Source organism: Hippoglossus stenolepis, chromosome 16 (assembly GCF_022539355.2).
Source record: "Hippoglossus stenolepis isolate QCI-W04-F060 chromosome 16, HSTE1.2, whole genome shotgun sequence".
NCBI classification, from domain to species: Eukaryota; Metazoa; Chordata; class Actinopteri; order Pleuronectiformes; family Pleuronectidae; genus Hippoglossus; species Hippoglossus stenolepis.
The window spans coordinates 14663231-14681839 of NC_061498.1; the positions used below are offsets into that span (position 1 = coordinate 14663231).

General features: G+C 44.0%; 1 protein-coding gene across 2 annotated transcripts; it reads left to right on the forward strand.

The window, feature by feature from the left end:
• Window positions 1-1761: 1761 nt before the first annotated feature.
• Window positions 1762-17976, forward strand: cdk12 (cyclin-dependent kinase 12). 2 transcript variants are annotated; one of them, XM_035181589.2, is made up of 14 exons: window positions 1762-3783; window positions 4844-5521; window positions 6124-6309; window positions 6406-6545; window positions 6635-6805; window positions 9845-10034; window positions 11149-11205; window positions 11825-11926; window positions 12494-12571; window positions 12662-12778; window positions 12865-12996; window positions 13192-13403; window positions 14283-14705; window positions 16270-17976. In XM_035181589.2, the coding sequence occupies exons 1-14, from the start codon at window positions 2609-2611 to the stop codon at window positions 16686-16688; spliced, it is 4080 nt and encodes a 1359-aa protein (XP_035037480.2). In that variant the 5' UTR covers window positions 1762-2608; the 3' UTR covers window positions 16689-17976. The 2 variants fall into 2 exon arrangements, with proteins under 2 accessions (XP_035037480.2, XP_035037479.2); XM_035181588.2 differs by having other exon boundaries at window positions 1763-3783; window positions 13192-13415.
• Window positions 17977-18609: the final 633 nt, after the last annotated feature.

Below are 18609 nucleotides of genomic sequence, written 5' to 3' on the forward strand. Positions count from 1 at the left end.
CAGGGTGGCTCTTCGTCACGCAACGTCATCATACCGTTTGACAACAAGTCATTGGGTCTAAAGTGCAACATTTATGTATTTGAGTGGACTTATTTTAAATTTCTGATAAGTCCCACATGTTTCTTCCTCAACCAAGTAGAATAGTAATCATAATAATAATGTGTAATTGTTGCTATAAATATAAATATCAGTGCAGTTATAGGTTATTGTGATGGGAATAATGATAACATGAAAAAAGAAAAATCAAATTCCCTGGTTAATAATTTTAAATATGACTTACTCTCTCCCTAACCAATGAATTTAGAAACTATTTTCATTTCAAAGGTTGAATTACTGGATGCAAAATGTCTTCTAAATTATTTTAAGATCATTCTTACTAAATTGTACAAGGGCTTTAAGTTTCTAAATACTTTTTGAGTGAGTTGCCTATTGAACCAGGTTTTAGGTAAGCATAGTAAAGTTTTCCCCTTCACCAGACAAAGTTAAAAACAACCCTTCTTATATCAAACATTGAGCACATATCATCCTGCATATAGTGAAGGTCTGTCATCTATGCAAAATAGAACAACACACATTCCACACAATCCCCACACAAGGCTGGAATTAAAATGTCTTGATTAATTTTTTTTTATTTGACTGGAACAATGCTTAGAAACATTTTAACAGGTTGCAGGAGCTTGAATTGATTTCAATCTGAGGCTAATTTCCAATCCCAGTCCCTCATTAGGCTTTCTTAATTTTAAAAAGGTTACAATATATTGTTAGAATAAAGTTATAAATTAACCCAACACCCCAAAAAGGACTGCATCAAATGAGAAAAGGAAATGATATAAAATTACAAAACATGTGTACAGCTGATTAATTGGCTTTTTCCAGAGGTATTATCATGAGTTTATTATGCCATGATTCAGTGCTAACTGAGATACATTATAGATTTTGTCCTAGCTCTAGTAAAAAAGGTGTGGGAACTTGACACATGACGTGAACTGGTTTGACTGGAGTTATCATTGTAATACTTTCACCTTGAATTCTAGGGAGAAGGCCTCTGTGCACTGGGAACCTGTGTGGTTTGACACTGGATAAAAGAACCCCTGTTCTCACCATCATCAAGGAGCAGGTCTGGAAAACACCAAGAGACAAATACACCTACAGTACTATATTGCTGTATATTTGTATTTCTTTATGTTCCTTCACCCAAGTACTGCATGCTACTTATGTGATGTCTTTCTGCTGCTGTGACATTGCAAATTTCCCCATTGAGGGACTAATAAAGGAGTTCTTAATCTTAATCTACTACATGAAATGAAACAAGTGCTTTGCCAAATACAAATGTGCCAAAAGACAATGTACAAGTGTACCTGACGAATAAGTGCAGTTTTGTTAAGTTGTATTAGCAGAAACCAGTTGGCAGTGGCACCATAGACTGTATACCAAGGTTTAGGAGCCCTTATTGTGCTAGGGTAGTTGTATGTTTTGCCTGTTTGTAATTCAACCTTTGCCTGCATGGGTAAATATCACATCCTTTGTTGCTGCTTCCTGTCTGTTAAAAATCCAAACCCACCATATCAATTCATTTCCCTGCCATGTATTTTATATTTTTATCCAGTTAAATGTGTCCCCTGCTATTACTTGACAAGTTAAGACAAACGTCTTACTCGATCATATCTAAGCGTTTCTCGTCTCAACATTTCTGCGTCGATGTCGCGCCACAGCCAACACTGGGGGCGGGCTCTTTGCCGCCATAGGTCGTTGCCGTGATACGTCGGCGATTGACAGCGCCCCTGCTTCCGGTTCACTCCGCCGTGCGCAGACTCTGCTAGTCACAGGAGCCACAATGGCGTTTGTAGTCTCCTTCAGATAGGGCTGTGGATGATATTCAATCCACCAGCATCGCCCTAAATACAGGCCTGGTTGACTCCCAGAGCCATTGATAATAAACTGGAACATCTACTGCACACGAAAATATTATGATTTCTAATCCATAGTGAATTTATAGGGGATAAAAGTTACATTAAAGGGAACATGTAAACAGAACCAACCGGGGTCAAGTTTTCATTTTGTTCGAGCGTCTTTAAATGAAGACCCTTGTTTCTGAACGCAAACAGCGTGATTCTGTGGAATAAAAAACTCCTTCACTAAACTAGGCCGCGGACACGGACAGCTCTCACTGAGGGACTTTTTCTTTTTCTGCGAGTCAGCTCGGTAGCTGCTGAGCGTTAGCTAGCTGCCGAGCATTAGCTAGCAGTGCTAGCTAAATTGAGACGGAGACGACACCACAATGCTCCGATGTCCGCTCGGGATCTTTTTCATTCACTGACTAATTCCAAGTACAAACTTCACGGCACCGGAGAACCGCGGTGGACATTTTTTGCTCCTGCTTGGACGAGCTATGCTGGCGACCTGGATGGAGTGAAGTGTCGCGGAGGAGGACTGGACGTGAGCGGCCTGGTGTGTTTAGTGCGTGTGTTTTCACTCGCTGTTTCTGCTTAGTAACACTTTTTGGTTTTGGTATTTTTTTTTTTTGGGAGAAGCCGCTTTTCTCCCGTGAATGACCTGCCTGGACCGCCGAGGCCCAGTCGCAGGAGAGGCACCGACGCCGGCGTGAGGGATGCCTGGGTCGGACCGACACCATGGGACCAAGAAGAAGTCGGAATCCGGCATCAGCGGCGTGTCACACCAAACCCAGACCCAGACTCGTGCCTCTGCGGGAGACATGACGAGCAAAGGCGGCAAGGTGCAGTTAAAATCTTCAATGCCCTCTTCCTCTAAACGCAAACGACATAAATCTAACAAACATAATCGGGAGTCGGCGGCCCACGATGGTTTTACCCTCGGCGATACGGCGCCTCCTGGTGTCAACACAGTGAAGCCTCTGGTTGAGTACGATGATATCAGCTCCGACTCGGACACTTTCTCGGACCCGTTGTCCTCCAGGCCCTCTGAGAGGGGGGGCGGGGACAGGCTGGAGCTCTCGCCCGACTACGACAGGGACGACGTCGGAGGAGGAGGAGAAGGAGGCGATAGAGAGAACAGGGAGCACAGACACCCCCGGAAAAAGTCCAAGGACCCCAATAAACTCACTGAATCTGGGAACGGGGAGCGTGGGTACAAGAAGAAGAACGTCAAAGACCGCGAGAAGGGGGTGTCTGTGAAGAGCAAAGAGAAGGCTGCCTCCTCGGCCTCCTCATCCAAGCGCCTGGTCCAGCCAGAGGGGGACTCGAAACGCGGGGAGCTGATGCTCTCCTCCCAGGTACAGCCTGTAGCCAGTGTGGGCAGCACCACGTCCTCCACGTCCTCATCCCGCAGCAAGGAGAGCGGCCGCTCAGGGAAGTCCCGCAAAGACAGGCAGCAGCGGAGGGAAGGCCGAGGGGAGGGCAGCCGCACCTCCTCCCAGAGGAGCCAGGGGAACAGGAGCCACCGGAAGTCCTCCAAGAGCCACAAGTCGAGCCCCAAGGGCAAGTCCTCAAGCAGGGGTAGCCCTCGTAGGAAGGGCACCAGCTCTGCTCTGTCGCCTAGTCCCCGGAGAGGGGCTGGCAGTGAGAGTCCACTGGGCAGCGGGTATGGTCAGCAGGGGGATGACAGCTACTCCAGGCGGAGGGCAGCTCAGCAAAGCCCCAGTCCCTATGGGGACATGTCTCGCCGCAGCAGACAGAGATCAGACAGCCCCTATGGCAGCAGACACAGGTCCTCCAGCTACGAGAGGGACAGCAGCCCATACTCAAGGAGACGCTCCATCAGCCCTTACGGTACCCGCAGGTCCTCCAGCACCAGCCCCATGTCTCGGTGAGTATATGCTGCAGGGCAACCTGAACGTCGTGCATTATCCTTCGCAGATCTTTTCTGAAAAGTTAAATGGCTTACATATACATCGATTCAGGAAGTGTACAATATCTGAAGCCATGTTGAACATTTCTCTCTGCTAGTCCTGAAAGACACGTTGAACTATTATGATCCAGTTTATTTTTTAATGGGCCATTCAATTTAACCAGTTTATAGTCAGACACACCTGTTGAACATGCAGAGTCCTTCACCCTCCAGCAACTATCTACTGTTAAAGAAAGCTGGCTGTAAGAGCCACGATGGACTATATGTTCTCCATGTCGAAATTGACCTAAATCTCAAAACAGGCAGGTTACAGCTACTTTATTTTTGCATTGTTAAATGTCAGTAAACCATAATCTTTGGTTTCATTCCATGCTACTGCAGAATATGTTTTTTAATTTATGATTACATTTCAGTTTTACATTAGATATAAGCCACCTTTCTCTTCAAAAGCAAATTTGAAATTAGCTTTAAAAACATGACACCTGTGGGTGAGATCCCTCAACATTTGTTTTACAGATGATGTGTCCTCACATCACACAAAGCCTGTCATAGTTTCAGGGTTTGGTTTTTAGAAATGTAGCTGAACGTTGGATACAAATTTACAGAGGACAGATACCATCAGAATAAAAAGGTCTGTACATGTCTTCAGCATAACATAAATGTTATTAATTAACTTTCCTGCCTATTAATTTTCTTTCTTATTTTGAGGAAAACAGTGGCAAATGTAAATTAGGAAGTTGGACAAGAAACAAACCGTACACCATCAGTTCACTGTAAAGTTTTAGACCTAGTATAATGTGTATCTTGAGAGTGTCAAGTGTTCCATCATGGTTTGGTTTTCATTATGTGATCAAGGGCTATTTTGTAATTTGATGATGTTACTTGAGAGGACCGACTCTACATATAGAAAAGCAAGCATCATGTTTAATCCTATTGTGACTGCAGGAACATTAGGTAGACTCTAAGATGTTTATGTAATTGTTCATGACGTTTAAAGAAATGTATTTGTTTTCTATAGACGCTCAGGCCGCTCCAGGAGTCGCTCCCCTCTGCACTACTCTTCTTCTCGTCGCTCCTCATCTCGCTCCCGCACTAAGAGGCATACGTCCTCTGGAGCAGGGCCCAGTTCCCATAGCAGTCGGCCAGCCAGCCGCTCCCCTCCCACTTCCCGCCTGCCACTTAACTCCAGCCTGGGAGCAGAGCTGAGCCGTAGGAAGAAGGAACGTCAGGCTGCTGAGGCGGCCGCTCGTGCCAGCGGCGCTGCCTCCCCTCTTCCCCCAGCACGTAAATCTACAGTCGTCCCCTCCTCACGGCCAGCTAAAGTCGAGGCTCCGCCGCCAGAAAGAGACTCAGCAGCAGAACCTCAGCCCACTCCACCTGCACAACTACCCCAGGACGTTCCTAGTGCTGAAGATCAAGTTTCTGCACCTCTCCCCTCTTCTTCCACTTCCTCCCCTGCACCTGCTCCTCCTCAACCCTCTCCTCCTGTGCCTCCTGGTTCAACCACCCAGATTCCACCACCGCCACCTCAGGCAGAAATAAGTATTCAGCCTCCTGCACCCTCCACTACAACCCAGGCCAAATCGCCAGCTACAGTTCCCACGCGCAGCCCAGTCCGCCAGACCCCGCTCCACAAGACATCGACTCTGCCCCCCCTGCCTTTACCACCTGCACTGCTGGGAAACGCTCAGGACAGGTGAGGACTGCTCCAACAGGAGCACACAAAATATCTCTTTCACCTATTGTAAGTTCTGATGAGCAAATCTTGTTATTTCTGACTTTTGTTTTAATTGTTAGTGATTTGTCCGTCCAGGACTCACTTTCCTTCGGCTACACTGACCTGCTTTTGAAATTTATTTCACGTTCTCACAAAAGAATGATATTGTATCAGACTTTTCAAAGGAGTATAATATCGACCGTTGTAGACTGTGATCAGCACTAACCCCCTTTTGGGTGACTGTACCCCAAATTTTCTCTGGGAAACCCCTTGGGTCGTAATTACAAAATAAAGAGTGGAGGATAACTAATCCGATACTCGGATCAATTTCACAGGTTATAGAAGATAACATTCACAGAACCTCTATGATTTTAAGCTCAGACTCTGCCATACCCTTTGAGTTGCATGTTTTTTCCTGTACAGTTGCTTTACCTTCAACGGTGACCTGGGTGACAATATGGTGATCTGGGGGACACAATCGATAAGAGCACCTTTTTTTTTAGATAAATAGGATTTCTGCTTCTTTTTTCTCTTTAAACTGCATTTTTGTCTACAACGTTTCTGTTTTTTTCCCTTGTCAGTCCAAAGAAGTCCACCCCTCCTCATAGGCTATCTAGGAAGGAGAAGGAGAGAGAAGTTCGCAGCCGGCCATCACTCAACGACCTTCCTTTACCACCCACCTTAGCCGGAGCTGACTCCTCCCCCCCACAGTCCCCCATCCGACAGGCTCCCCCGCTACCCCAGACAGCCCTTAAGAAGAGACCAAAGTCAGTTTCTTTTATTACTCCCCTTTGTCCTATCTCTTTTTTTTCTGCTTAACCCACACAAAAGTCTGAACTGATTTTCTTGTTGATGGTTCCCAGGATTTGCTGCCCGCGATATGGTGAGCGCAAACACACCCAGAGTGACTGGGGCAAACGCTGTGTAGATAAATTCGATATAATTGGCATCATAGGGGAAGGCACTTATGGTCAAGTGTACAAGGCCAAGGACAAAGACACTGGTAAGGGAATATTAGCTGGAATTTAGTCACTATACCACTTAACTTGTGTCACAGAGCAAATTATTATGTCTGGTTCTCTAAATGCCCAGGTGAGCTGGTAGCTCTGAAGAAAGTGCGTTTAGACAATGAAAAAGAGGGATTCCCGATCACAGCCATCAGAGAGATCAAGATCTTGCGGCAGCTCAAACACCGCAGCGTCGTCAACATGAAGGAAATCGTCACCGACAAGCAGGATGCACTTGACTTTAAAAAGGACAGAGGTAAGAATGATCCTTTACAGGACTGGTTAATCTGGAAAATATGGAGCTGAACTTTTTACCAGTCTGAAACTTTTAGGGAAATTTTACTTCTGGCTATAATCTGCGATAATGTATGAAACAGCAGCTGTGACAAAACACATCAGACAGACTGGCAACATGTTTGAAAGGAGAGCCATCATGACGTGGGTTTTCTTTAACTGCTGTTGTGCACATTGCTGGGCTCCAGTTAGAAGCACAAGATAATTGATTACATTAATCATACACTTTGCAGTTGTCATAGCGAAATAAAGGTCATGGTCTAAAAGATGACCCTGTGCATCATTACCCCTGTTGTTGAAATGGCAGTTGACATTTTGGGTGGGTTAAATCTTTATATACGATTGTATTTAAGTTAAACTATTAACCTTTCACACATGAAGAACAGCAACACCCGGTCAAACGTGTTTACACAACACAGAAATATCTGGAGAGTTATGGCAAAGGGTGGAGTAGCAGGGAGAGGAAGGGCGAGATATATTAATTGCACTGTAGAGATCATGTGTTTGTTTACAGCACATGGACACCGGTGAAGGTCCTTATCTTTGTCATCTTTATCTGATTCTTCTACGTGTGAGGCTCCTCTTTTTCACCCTGAGATACATTCTCTTGAGTTTTTAACTAGTCGGCCGACAGGAGAAACTCTGGCGAAAGTCTGGAGCCTCTCACTCTGTCATCTTGCATTCTCAGCCTCTCCAGAGAATGTCAGGAGTTTAGTGCATCTCTGAAAGCAGCCTTAGAGGGACAGACATAGGGCTTGGCGATAAAGATAATTATCGTGATAACTTTTCCTCGATAGAAATATAAGACGCGGTCGATAGAATGTCGATAGAACTCATTCCATCCATGTTTTGACAGACAACATGAATAGCCAATGATGATGAGAATAGCGCCGTGCCAAACCCCACATGCTTATGATTGGACTCCTGCATAGAGGTGGACGACTCTGTATCGATGCAGTGACTCAACATAATGGATTCATGGTTTCTGCTTCGTTCATTGTTTTAATGGTTTTCCACCGCTGAATAATTAGAACCACCGCTGCTTCAGGATGAGGACAGACGCACATTTAAGTTCCGGACGTCCTGTGTCAGAGTCTCTGTCGGAGTCTGCTTCCTCCTCACTCCACCTCTGACCTGCTCTCACTTTACACTTTAACAATAAACACCATCACTGATCACAAGTTTATTTGGACACGTATAAGAGTGACGTTTACTTTGTGTTTGCTTGATTCGCTCTAGAGTTTATGAGACATGTTTAACCGCTGCTGCACTGCTGCTACGCACCTGGCACGCATCAAAGTGACATCATCGATTTAATAACTAAATACATCTGAACTCCTAAAGGTGCAGCATGTAGAAAATTAACTGTACTTAAACTGCACTGATATTGTATGATTATCATGATTAAGTATATATTTAGTTTTTTTTATTCAAAATAATTAACTTGTCCTCATAGTTTGCGGCGGCTGGCCTCGCTGGTACTAACAATGTCTTCACTGTGCAACACTCTAACAGAGGTTCATAAAGGGCTGCTGTTACTCGCTGGCTGAAATGTGGACAAGAGGGAACTTCGTAACGGGGCTCGATTACTTTCAGTGTGTATTGAACCCTGTGTTCTCAACAACAGAACTTTTGCGTGTCCGCTGCTATAAAAACACAGGTCGTTCGTTATTGCTTTGACACGGTCTGAAGTATTTGCAAAAGCTGCCGCGGGGAGCTGGGTTTGCACGGAACTAGTTTTTTTTCCTTGCCCCACTAATGTTGGTGGACATCACTCTGGTGATGCTGTTTCAAACGAGTCAGCATGTTCGATGTGCTACCAGCTACATGTCCGATAGCAGTTGCGCAATGTCGGCACACAGCTCTTGAACGATCCCTCTTGTTTTTGTCTGTCGTCATTACAGTGACTGTGACACTGAAGTGTTCCCACACAGCGCACTTACATGATGAGGGAGGGTCTTCACACTCCTGTTTGTCTGCAGTCGCTATGACCACGAGCCTACAGCACATGCGGTCCTTCGCAAAAGTTGTCCCTCAGAATTGAGACTTACACAAATAGGTTCCGCATGTGTACTCGCTGCAACCGAAAATGTTCAGTTCGGATACATGTACCGTTACACTTATGTGATTATCAGTTTGTGTGTGGACAGAGACACACATACACACCTGCAGGCAGAAGTTATTCCCGCTAACGCAACACAGTGTTTTAACTTCTTTGTTGCAAAAGAAGCGACGCACTCTTTTGTACAAACACTGTCAAATAAGTTGATATTTGAATTTAATATAAACGATTAAAAACCAGCTCATTTATTTTGGCCTTAGATGAAATTGCAGTGGCCACAATGTTGCAGACATGCTCTGCTTCATGCGATTTAGTGATGATTTACCCTTTTAAATTGAACTTAAATGTACATTAATATTGTAGCTTGCTGTTCACACAACAGATCAATACTTTCAGTAAAACCACTGTAGAGTGCTCTGAGCTTCTGAGAAACAAAAGTGAAGTATTTGTACATTTTCTGGTCAAAGTACAGAGCAACCTTTGCGTCACATGTCCACAGTTCAAGCCTCCAGATTCTATTATTGTGTCAACATTTCCCTCCACCAAGGAGGTTATAATTTCTATACTGTTTGTTGGCAGGATTACGCAAAGTCTAATGTACAGATTTAAAAAAAAAAAACATGATGGAGGGGTGGGGTATGGGCCAAGGAAGAACTTGTTAACTTCTGGTCCAATGGTTTAAAGGGAAACATTTTTTTATTATCCTTCACATTGCCAGATTGCTTGTTTTTACAACATTGTCACCAATTTCCCAGGGAAGAATTCATGGATCTTCAGGAAAAAATCTGGCACATTTAGCGGACTGATGTCTACGGAGTGTGTAAAATGTGTTGCGGCTTAAGTGGATTAAAAGGGACTGTTGGGCCGTGGAGGAAGTATGCATTCTGAGTGCCATTCTAGTTGTCTCTGATTTCTCACTGCACATTCCCTCTGTTTTAGGTGCTTTTTACCTGGTGTTCGAGTACATGGACCATGACCTGATGGGCCTGCTGGAGTCGGGCCTGGTCCAGTTCTCCCACGAGCACGTCCGCAGCTTCATGCGGCAGCTGATGGAGGGCCTGGACTACTGCCACAAGAACAACTTCCTGCACAGAGACATCAAATGCTCCAACATTCTGCTGAACAACAGGTGAAGAGCACACACACCAGGAACAATGTGCTGCATGAGGACAAAGTGTTGTGGTGCATTTGCTGTAGCAATCACAGGGAAAATTTGACTAATCATTTTTGCCTACAGGTTGGTTGACCTACTTTTTGTAGGTCAACTACTTAGAAAATATTCAAATGCAGCTGCAGTCAGTAAATCTGTAGTATGTAAACTCAAGACCTTAAGCAGTCGAATGCCAACTTTAATGATCAGATTACAATTGTTTTTAGGTGCATCCGCAGCAAAGCCAATTACAGTGCTACTAATTTAATCATGTACAACAAAGTAGGAGTACAGCAAGTTCTCACAGATGGTTGTTTAGCACAGTTCTGCATCCAAACTGCAAACATGACAGGATGCACGAGGAAACTGAGCTAAATGAGCTGCGGAAGCTAAAATGCAAATAAAGAAACAAAATAAAATGTGGGTTTTGGATTTAATGGAGCATTTAGAGCCATGCTGTAGTTTTTGTGCAATTACTGGCCATTGTTGTGCTGCACTTGGGGTTTGGACATTTGTGAGAAAAGGTGTGTGGACAAACTCAGCAATTTATAAATTCTTTTGGCTTTTACCTTCTGAAAATGCCCTGTACATAATTTTTTCAATCGGATACTATATTATTGATTTTGGTGTCAGGTTTAATAACTTGGATCAGACCATGGATATGCCAAGTAAAGCCACTTTGCCCATGGTCAAAAAACCTACTTGCATCTGGCTTTTGTGTGCGTTGGGAATGGATACAATCGTCTTTCACTCCTTGGTCAAATGATTCTGCAGTAGACGCAGGTTTTAATCCGCTCTAGATCCAATTGGCATTGATAGAAATGTGACTCCTAGGTGAACCTGCAAATTTGGCAAGAGAGCGAGTTGAGAGATCTCCTCAGGATTCGGTGCGTTCATGATGTCGAACATGACGCACCGGGGTAAAAATCAGAAAGACAAAACTCCTATTGGCAATGGGAGTGAATCGTCATTTGAAAAACCTGCTTATTCTGGAGTATAAGAAATTTAGGGCTAGATTTTTTTTTTTGGGACAGAGCATGTTTTTTTTGGTACTATTTTCACAGATTTTTAATATCTGTGTTTCTTTGTCCAGAGGTCAGATCAAACTGGCGGACTTTGGTTTGGCCCGACTTTACAATTCAGAGGAAAGGTAAGACCAGATTTTTTTTTTTATATCATCGTTGTACATATATGCAACACATGGACACCTCATCTGCCTGAGACATTATAGTGAATGTGTGATTAAGTGTTGATGATGATCGAAGCAGTAATTGCACCTCATGAGCTTATTTATTTTTACAATGATTGCCCACTAGATGGGGCTGTTTACCCTTCAGAGAGGCTCTGGTTAATTAAAGCTGAGATGATTAGGGGGCACAAGTGCTTATGCAGAGTCTCGCTTCGGGCTGGGCAATGACAAAAATGATCATAATATAATTTTTATCACAAGCATTATAACAAATGTTAGCTATATATGTTGTGCTATATTGCTAATGCATTGTGTAAGCATAGTGAGGAGGTATCCCACACAATTGATCGACCTCAGATTTGTAAAATGTTTCCTGTTTATCAATTGTCATTCTCTGCTCATAAAATGGTTTAAAACCACAACCTACACTCAGAAGCGGAAATCTGTCTTTAACCCTAGAAGAAAGAACAATGTGACATTTATTGTGATATCGACTAATGTGAACACTTTCATCTTGATGTAATTTTTGCCACACAGCTTAGCCAGGGTCTCACTTCGTCTCCTCTTTCCTTGCACTCAGTCGGCCGTACACTAACAAAGTCATCACACTATGGTACCGCCCCCCTGAGCTGCTGCTGGGAGAGGAGAGGTACTCTCCAGCAATTGATGTTTGGAGCTGTGGGTGAGTAAGACTGACGCAGCTGAACGTCCATTCACTACCACTTTATTTCTTAATTTACATGCACACTTCTCAGTTCTCACTTCTCATTTTCTGTCTTCATGAACTTATGTATTTGAGTTTCCTTTTGGCATAATGGGTCCTATATATTAATATATGTACATGTCAATGTATTTTGGTGGGAAAATCTTTCATTCAAATAATCAAATGTTTTTTTAATTGTAATTTGACTATGGAAATTGATAGTGTTTTGATTTTGATTTTAAAATTGCATACTATAGGCTGTGAACATTATTTCACTTTGCGATTCAGTATTATATTTCGCTATCAAAGAAAATGCACAGATGACTCTTTCTTGAACATGCAAACTTATAAACTTCACAAAATTAAATAATCTTTTCACAATTAAGGTAAATATGCAAACTTCATGAAAAAAATTGAAAAATAAAACACTAAGACTTATCAGGTCTGTTTATAACAGAGGTTTTATTAAGCCTGTGGCACTAAATATAGGTCATATACTTAGAATGTACATTTCTCACCACCTCCACATTATCTGTCATGGCTCAGGTGTATTTTGGGAGAGCTCTTCACAAAGAAGCCCATCTTCCAGGCCAACCAGGAACTTTTGCAGCTGGAGCTCATCAGGTCTGCTGACACGACATCTCCAGTGATAACGTCTGTTCCAAATGTCACACCCCCTATCTCTTAACCCCATATCTCTGTCCTGTCCTTCAGCCGTCTTTGTGGCAGCCCTGCTCCTGCAGTGTGGCCTGACGTCATCAAACTTCCGCTCTTCAACACCATGAAACCCAAGAAGCAGTACAGACGGAGACTACGGGAGGAGTTTGCCTTGTATGTTGCTGCGCTTCATCAAAGTAGCTGCTGTGATCAACCCGCTGCCTGTTTCTGCAATTTACAAATCTCTCCTCCCAACCTAGTCTACCTAGTCCTGCCCTGGACCTGCTGGACCGAATGCTGACCCTTGACCCTGCACGGCGCTGCTCAGCAGAAAATGCACTCGTCAGTGACTTCTTGTGTAATGTGGAGCCCAGCAGGATGCCGCCACCAGAGTTAGTAGCTCATGGTCTATGTCTTCATAATATTAGATTATCTAAACTGTCCCTTAGACCACAAAAAATTAACATACTGACATTTATTAATCTACATAGTATTAAATACATATTTTTACTGTGAATCCTTTTTGTTTCTTATATGTCTGTTTTGTCATTCATAATGTTTGGCATGTCTGCCCACTCTGTTCCTAGTCTTCCTCACCATCAGGACTGCCACGAGCTCTGGAGTAAGAAGAGACGGCGTGCGCGTCAGAGTGGGGTGCCTGAAGATGTGCCTGTGCCCAAAGTGCCCCGTAAAGATGTGTCGGGGACCTCTGGCGGAGAGAACAGTCGGTCACAAACCAGCCCGACTGGAGCCCCTCCGCCTCCGCCAGGAAAACCGCCCTCCACAGCTAACCTAGACAGTGAGTTGTCAGGTAACGCAAACCTCTCAGCAGAAATGCACTTAGTTGTTTGAAATGTATCAATATTTGACTTTTGCACTTAAAAAAACATGGGACATTTTCAGATCTGGGTAACATTGATAAAACATTCAGCCATAAAGGAAATGTTCAGGTTCAATTCATATTAGGGCTGCTTGATATATCACCGTCATCATGTGAGCATGTGCAGTGTCAAGTAAGGCAAATTACCCTGTGTGTGCCTAGTGAGACGTGCAGACTGTGCATGAGCACCAAACTATGTCATCACATTCATTCTTTGATCTCTTCATCAAACAAGAAAAGCCGGTTCGGCCACGACCAGTCATCAACCTGAAAATGAGCAAGGAACCGGAAAAAGAAAAGGAGGATCCAGTTGTGTGGAATTGTTTTTGCAATGGAAAAGATGATGTTGATCAAAAACAGCTTTTCAAATGGTCATGTGGGGAAATTTCTATCAATCACAGAAAAAGTATACAATTCCATTGTTTTCCTCCAATATCGTGTATAATCCTTTTTAATTTTTCAGGATTTTATGCCTTTATTTGACATCAACAGTAGAGGAGTAAATAGAGGTGAGGGACAAAGATACCTGGCCAGATTTGACCTGGGGATTTTGTGATTGGATGATCACCCAACCCCCCCAATCATAGCGGTACTCTGATTGTCCCGTCATTACTATACTTTCTCAGCAAAGCTGCATTAGGTAGAAAGAGTACCCCAGAGAACCCTGACATACAGTAGCACTGCTTGAACATGAAATGTCATTTTGAACTATGTAAATTAAGTGTTTATGGACCCTTTTGTTGGCTCTGTGCTGCATTGTCATATACGTATTGTGGCTGTGTGTATGTGTGTGTTCAGGCCTGGGAGCTGTGGCAGAGCAGTTGAACCAGACAGAGTTGGCAGTACTGCTGAACCTTCTCCAGGGACAGACGGACCTCAGCCTCCCGCAGGTAGCCCAGCTCCTCAACCTCTCCAACCCAGAGACTCTCAGCCAGACGCTGTCTGCCCTCAGCGAGGCCTCCGACCACCAGGGGGCTCAAGAGGACCAGGCCCAGCCTGCAGCAAGGTCCCAGCCCCCGGAGCCGCCTCCCGAACCCCAGGAACCCTCACCGACATCTGGAGAGCCTCCGCTCAGCCAGGAAGACCAAGCAAACCTGCTAGCTCTCATTTTGGGTCACATCATTAAGCCTCAAACCGAGGACGAAGGCGACGAGAGCAATGGCGTCCAATCAGAGGAGGCACTGTCGCGCGGTTCCTCCGCCTCTACTACTGATCGCAAGGGCAAGTCTGGGTTTAGTCTTTAGAGGGTGGGAGAAAAGAACGGGGGTGAAGCCAGGGTCAGGTGAAAATCACTGGGGACTGCAAGAATGAGGAGAACTGAGCAGTGAACACAGATAAGCTGACACTCAAGATTCCTATATACTCAAATTAATTATATTAGAATACTTGACTAAATCAAGAATTATAACCATATGAATTGGGCTATAAGACTTATTGAATCTCCCTCCCCTTTCTTTATCCCTGACATTCCTAAAAACACCCCCACTCACCATCATCCCTCCCGACATGAAAGAAAACCTGCAGATGAAAAAGCTGGTGAAATGTCTGTCTGGTGTTTATCTTCATGTGACCCTGGTAACCAGTTAAAGGTTTGGTGCACACGGGCCATCACTTCCTGGTGTACCCCATAAACCAGAAGAAACTGTAGTTATCTTCATTTAAGTAAAAAGAAAGGTTCACACTGTATTTCTTCCCTCCCCATCTCCCCCCTCTTCCTCGTTACCTCCTCACAGTCCTCGTTTCTGTATCTGTCCCATTTCCACATGTTTTTTCTTCCTCACTTCATTTTCATTGCGCAGCAGGTGTCATGGATCCTTCAGTCGAACATGTTGCTTTAAACGGTCTGTAATGTCAGCCTTTTTATGAAGAAAGTCTAATAAATTATAAAGTGACAAATAAATGCTTTGAATCTTTAGACCTCACCTGCATGTGTTTCTTTTACCTTTTTGGTTTGTCACACATTTTTGGTTATTTTTTTTTCCAACTGTTCACTCTGACTCATATTAGTTTAAAAACGTGTTATTAGTAAGTTGAATAAAACTTTACTCTGCTGCTGACTCTGGAATGGTAACGGTCCTGTTTTCTTCTGGTTATTTATGCTCTCAAGGCCTGTGAAACCCTCACAGCCTTGGTTTACTGTACCCTGCTGTAGTTACAAAAAAACAAAATCACTAACTAGCCAATTTTAATACTTAACATTGTCCCAGATAAGTCACCCATCCTGTTTATCCAGCTGTATGTACCCTTCCTAAAGTTTTCTCACGTGGTTCCCATGATTTTACTTTCATTTAAAGCAGCAGTGTCTGTAGAAGTTTTGCATCAGAGTAAAAAACGTTGGAAAAACCAGACTTTTCCCCCATATTGTCACTGAGATTTACTGCACCTGAAAAGTCGCCCGTTTCTATAGCTTTCATGTGGCAAATATATGAAAGTTGTTTTAAGATCTGAATATTTAAAGTATGTACCGTGCAAAAATCTACACAGTGACTGCAGGGTCACAAAGTCAACAACAGTTTATGTAAGTCCTTATAATTGGTATGAGGATGCACTTAAAGCACTCTGCCCTCCCCCTTGTGTTGAAGGCAGGAACATCACTCTTAACTTCAACTTCATGTCGGGCCTGTTGGACAGAAACACATTTTTACTTCATTGAAAGATAAGATGTAGAGAGATGTTAAAAAGATGGTTTAATGTAAAGACAATCCACATGTTGACATTAGTCTTTATATTCCAAATATGCCTTGATACCTAACATATTGTCCTCTGTCCTGTTTGGTCCTTTCAGACGGTGCAGTGTCAAAAAAGAAACCACTCGGTGCCAAGCAGGTGTCTCAGCCTGGTGAGCAGCGTCCACCCTCTCCACCCGGGCCGCCTCCATCAGCTCTTCCCCATGGAAACGCTCAGCAGGCCAGTTCAGAAACCCAACCTAGCCAGGACATCAGCCCCGCCGTGGCAGCCGCCTTGCTCCAGCTCATCTCTCAGCAGGACTCGGAAGCTGGGGCCTCTCAGCACGGCAAGGACCCCTCTCCAACTGTGGAAGCCGTGGCCCGGGGACGGTCCTCTCCATCCTGGGCTGCGGACTCTCCGCGGAAGCCCTCTGCTGCAGCTGAGGCCCCGGCGGGACTGGTGACTGCTGCTCCAACCAATGCAGCACAGTTCCCCAAGGACCAGGACCTCCGCTTTTCCCACGGAGCCGCCCGCTGACCCTCAGACCTTCTCCAGTGAGACACACCCAGGGATCATGGGATGGCTCCTGCAGTCGTAACCCGAAGGGACAGACAGAGGGAGAGCGCAGGTAGTGGAAGCTGAATCAAAGATTCTGAATATGAATGTCTTGACAGAAAGAGATTAAGGGCCTTTTCAGGTATGACCACGAACACCACTGCCCTGTGAACAAGCTGACATGTTGTTGTGGGAGTGCTCAGACCTGGGGTTGATCTGACCTTTACCAGTCCAGTTCAGGACTGTCACCACCTGTAGTCCCTTGCTCTTTCCTCCCCACTGAAGGTCTTGCCTCCAATGAAAGTTAAGCTTCCAAATTGAGTGCCATGCAGCTGGCACTCGACTTTGAAAGCAGCTGTGATATCCCCTTTCTCCCCCTCCCCCCCCTTTAAACAAATGATTGTTGTGTCCACTGCAGTGCCCACTTTTAACAAGGTTATCAGTGTTTTGGGGAATCAAGTCATTGTCCGCTGCTCTGTGATGGAGGGGTGTCTGTTGAAGATGAAGTTAAAATAAAACGTTTGGGTAGATTTAAGGCTGTGAGGACCGTGTTTAACCTACATGCTGGCTGGCTCCCCCTGCTTTCAGCCTGTGCCTCCTTTAGTGACCCCCAGCGACCCCTGAATGATCTCGGCCTGTAGCGGGGATGTTTCGGTTAAGATTCTGCTTTGGATGTCACCTACAACAGTGCACATCTCCAAGGCTGCACTTTTCTTTTTTTTCCCCCCATGACATATTCAATCCGTCATCGATTCAGCTGAACTGCAACGTGTTCTCAGCCCACGTAAAGATGTTCCTTCTTTTACATACAGGAAACCTCTATGTCGTAACAAACCTAAGATTGTAGTGATCATGTCAATGTCTGAAATATGAATTCAACCACCATTTATATGGACTGCTCCGTAATACACATGCTACTCTGCTAGTTGAAGTATAAAGCTAGAAACACACACACTCAGAAACTGAATTTAACTGGTGGGCCCTGAAAGCCTCGTCTAACATGTCTGCCCCTCGCCTCCCTACCAACGTGTGCAACAAAAGCTTCTTTTTTTTTCTTCCTTTTTTTGGTGCGATTATTTTCTACATTAAGAAAATGATCCACCCTAAAAAAATTAATAAATAACGGTCCATGTTTCTGTTTCCATATTTTGCTTTGGAAAAGGAAAGGGAGGAGAAAATGATTTCACGTGTATGTAAAAAGCGAAACAATATTTTGTAATATGTGTATTCTTGGTTCGGTTTATTAAAGGAAGCTATGTGACCAGTTGAATCGTCTCTCCTGGCGTTTCTGAATGTTTGTTTTCCCGAAGCGGCCACTAGGTGGTAGGCATTCACTCACGCTGCAGCTCGAGCTGCTCAAAGTCCTCTCGGTTAAATCTGACTGAAGTGAGGAGCTGCAGAATGAGCCAAGTTACACGTCAGGTTTTCAGTATCTCTTATTACTCCTTAGATCTGGTAACTCATGTCTGCTCATTTTCACTTCACAGGATACTCGGAATAAAGACATTAAGATCAAGGGGAAATCATTGATCGTACAAGAGGCCCAGGTAAATTAAATCTGATCTAAAAGTGCACCTGATTCACATCCAGAAGTTTTCAAAAGCTACGACAATCAAACAAAATTCTGCTTAATTACCTATTATACAGGGAAAAGGTTTAATAAGGGTAGACATTTTGGTGTGTTTGTTTTGATTTATTCTTTCGCATTTGTATCAAAGGTGTTTTTTCCTTTTTTAAGATTCGATTTTTTTTAAATAAACCGTCTGGATCTGGTCAAACTGTTTTAAAAGAGCAAATGGTTGGCAGCTCACTTTAAACAACAGACATGTGGGGCAGACTTAAATGTATAGTTACATTTTTACTGTGAAATGCAGTTGGGTTTATATTTATTTCCCCTGCACAC

Bases quoted from the DNA above. Each gene is read 5' to 3' on its own strand.
- cdk12 (XM_035181588.2), top strand. From the start codon at position 2,609: ATGCCTGGGTCGGACCGACACCATGGGACCAAGAAGAAGTCGGAATCC. The intron at 5,522-6,123 runs GTGAGGACTGCT...TTCCCTTGTCAG, and splicing joins CTGGGAAACGCTCAGGACAG to TCCAAAGAAGTCCACCCCTC. The intron at 14,706-16,269 runs GCAAGTCTGGGT...TGGTCCTTTCAG, and splicing joins CTCTACTACTGATCGCAAGG to ACGGTGCAGTGTCAAAAAAG.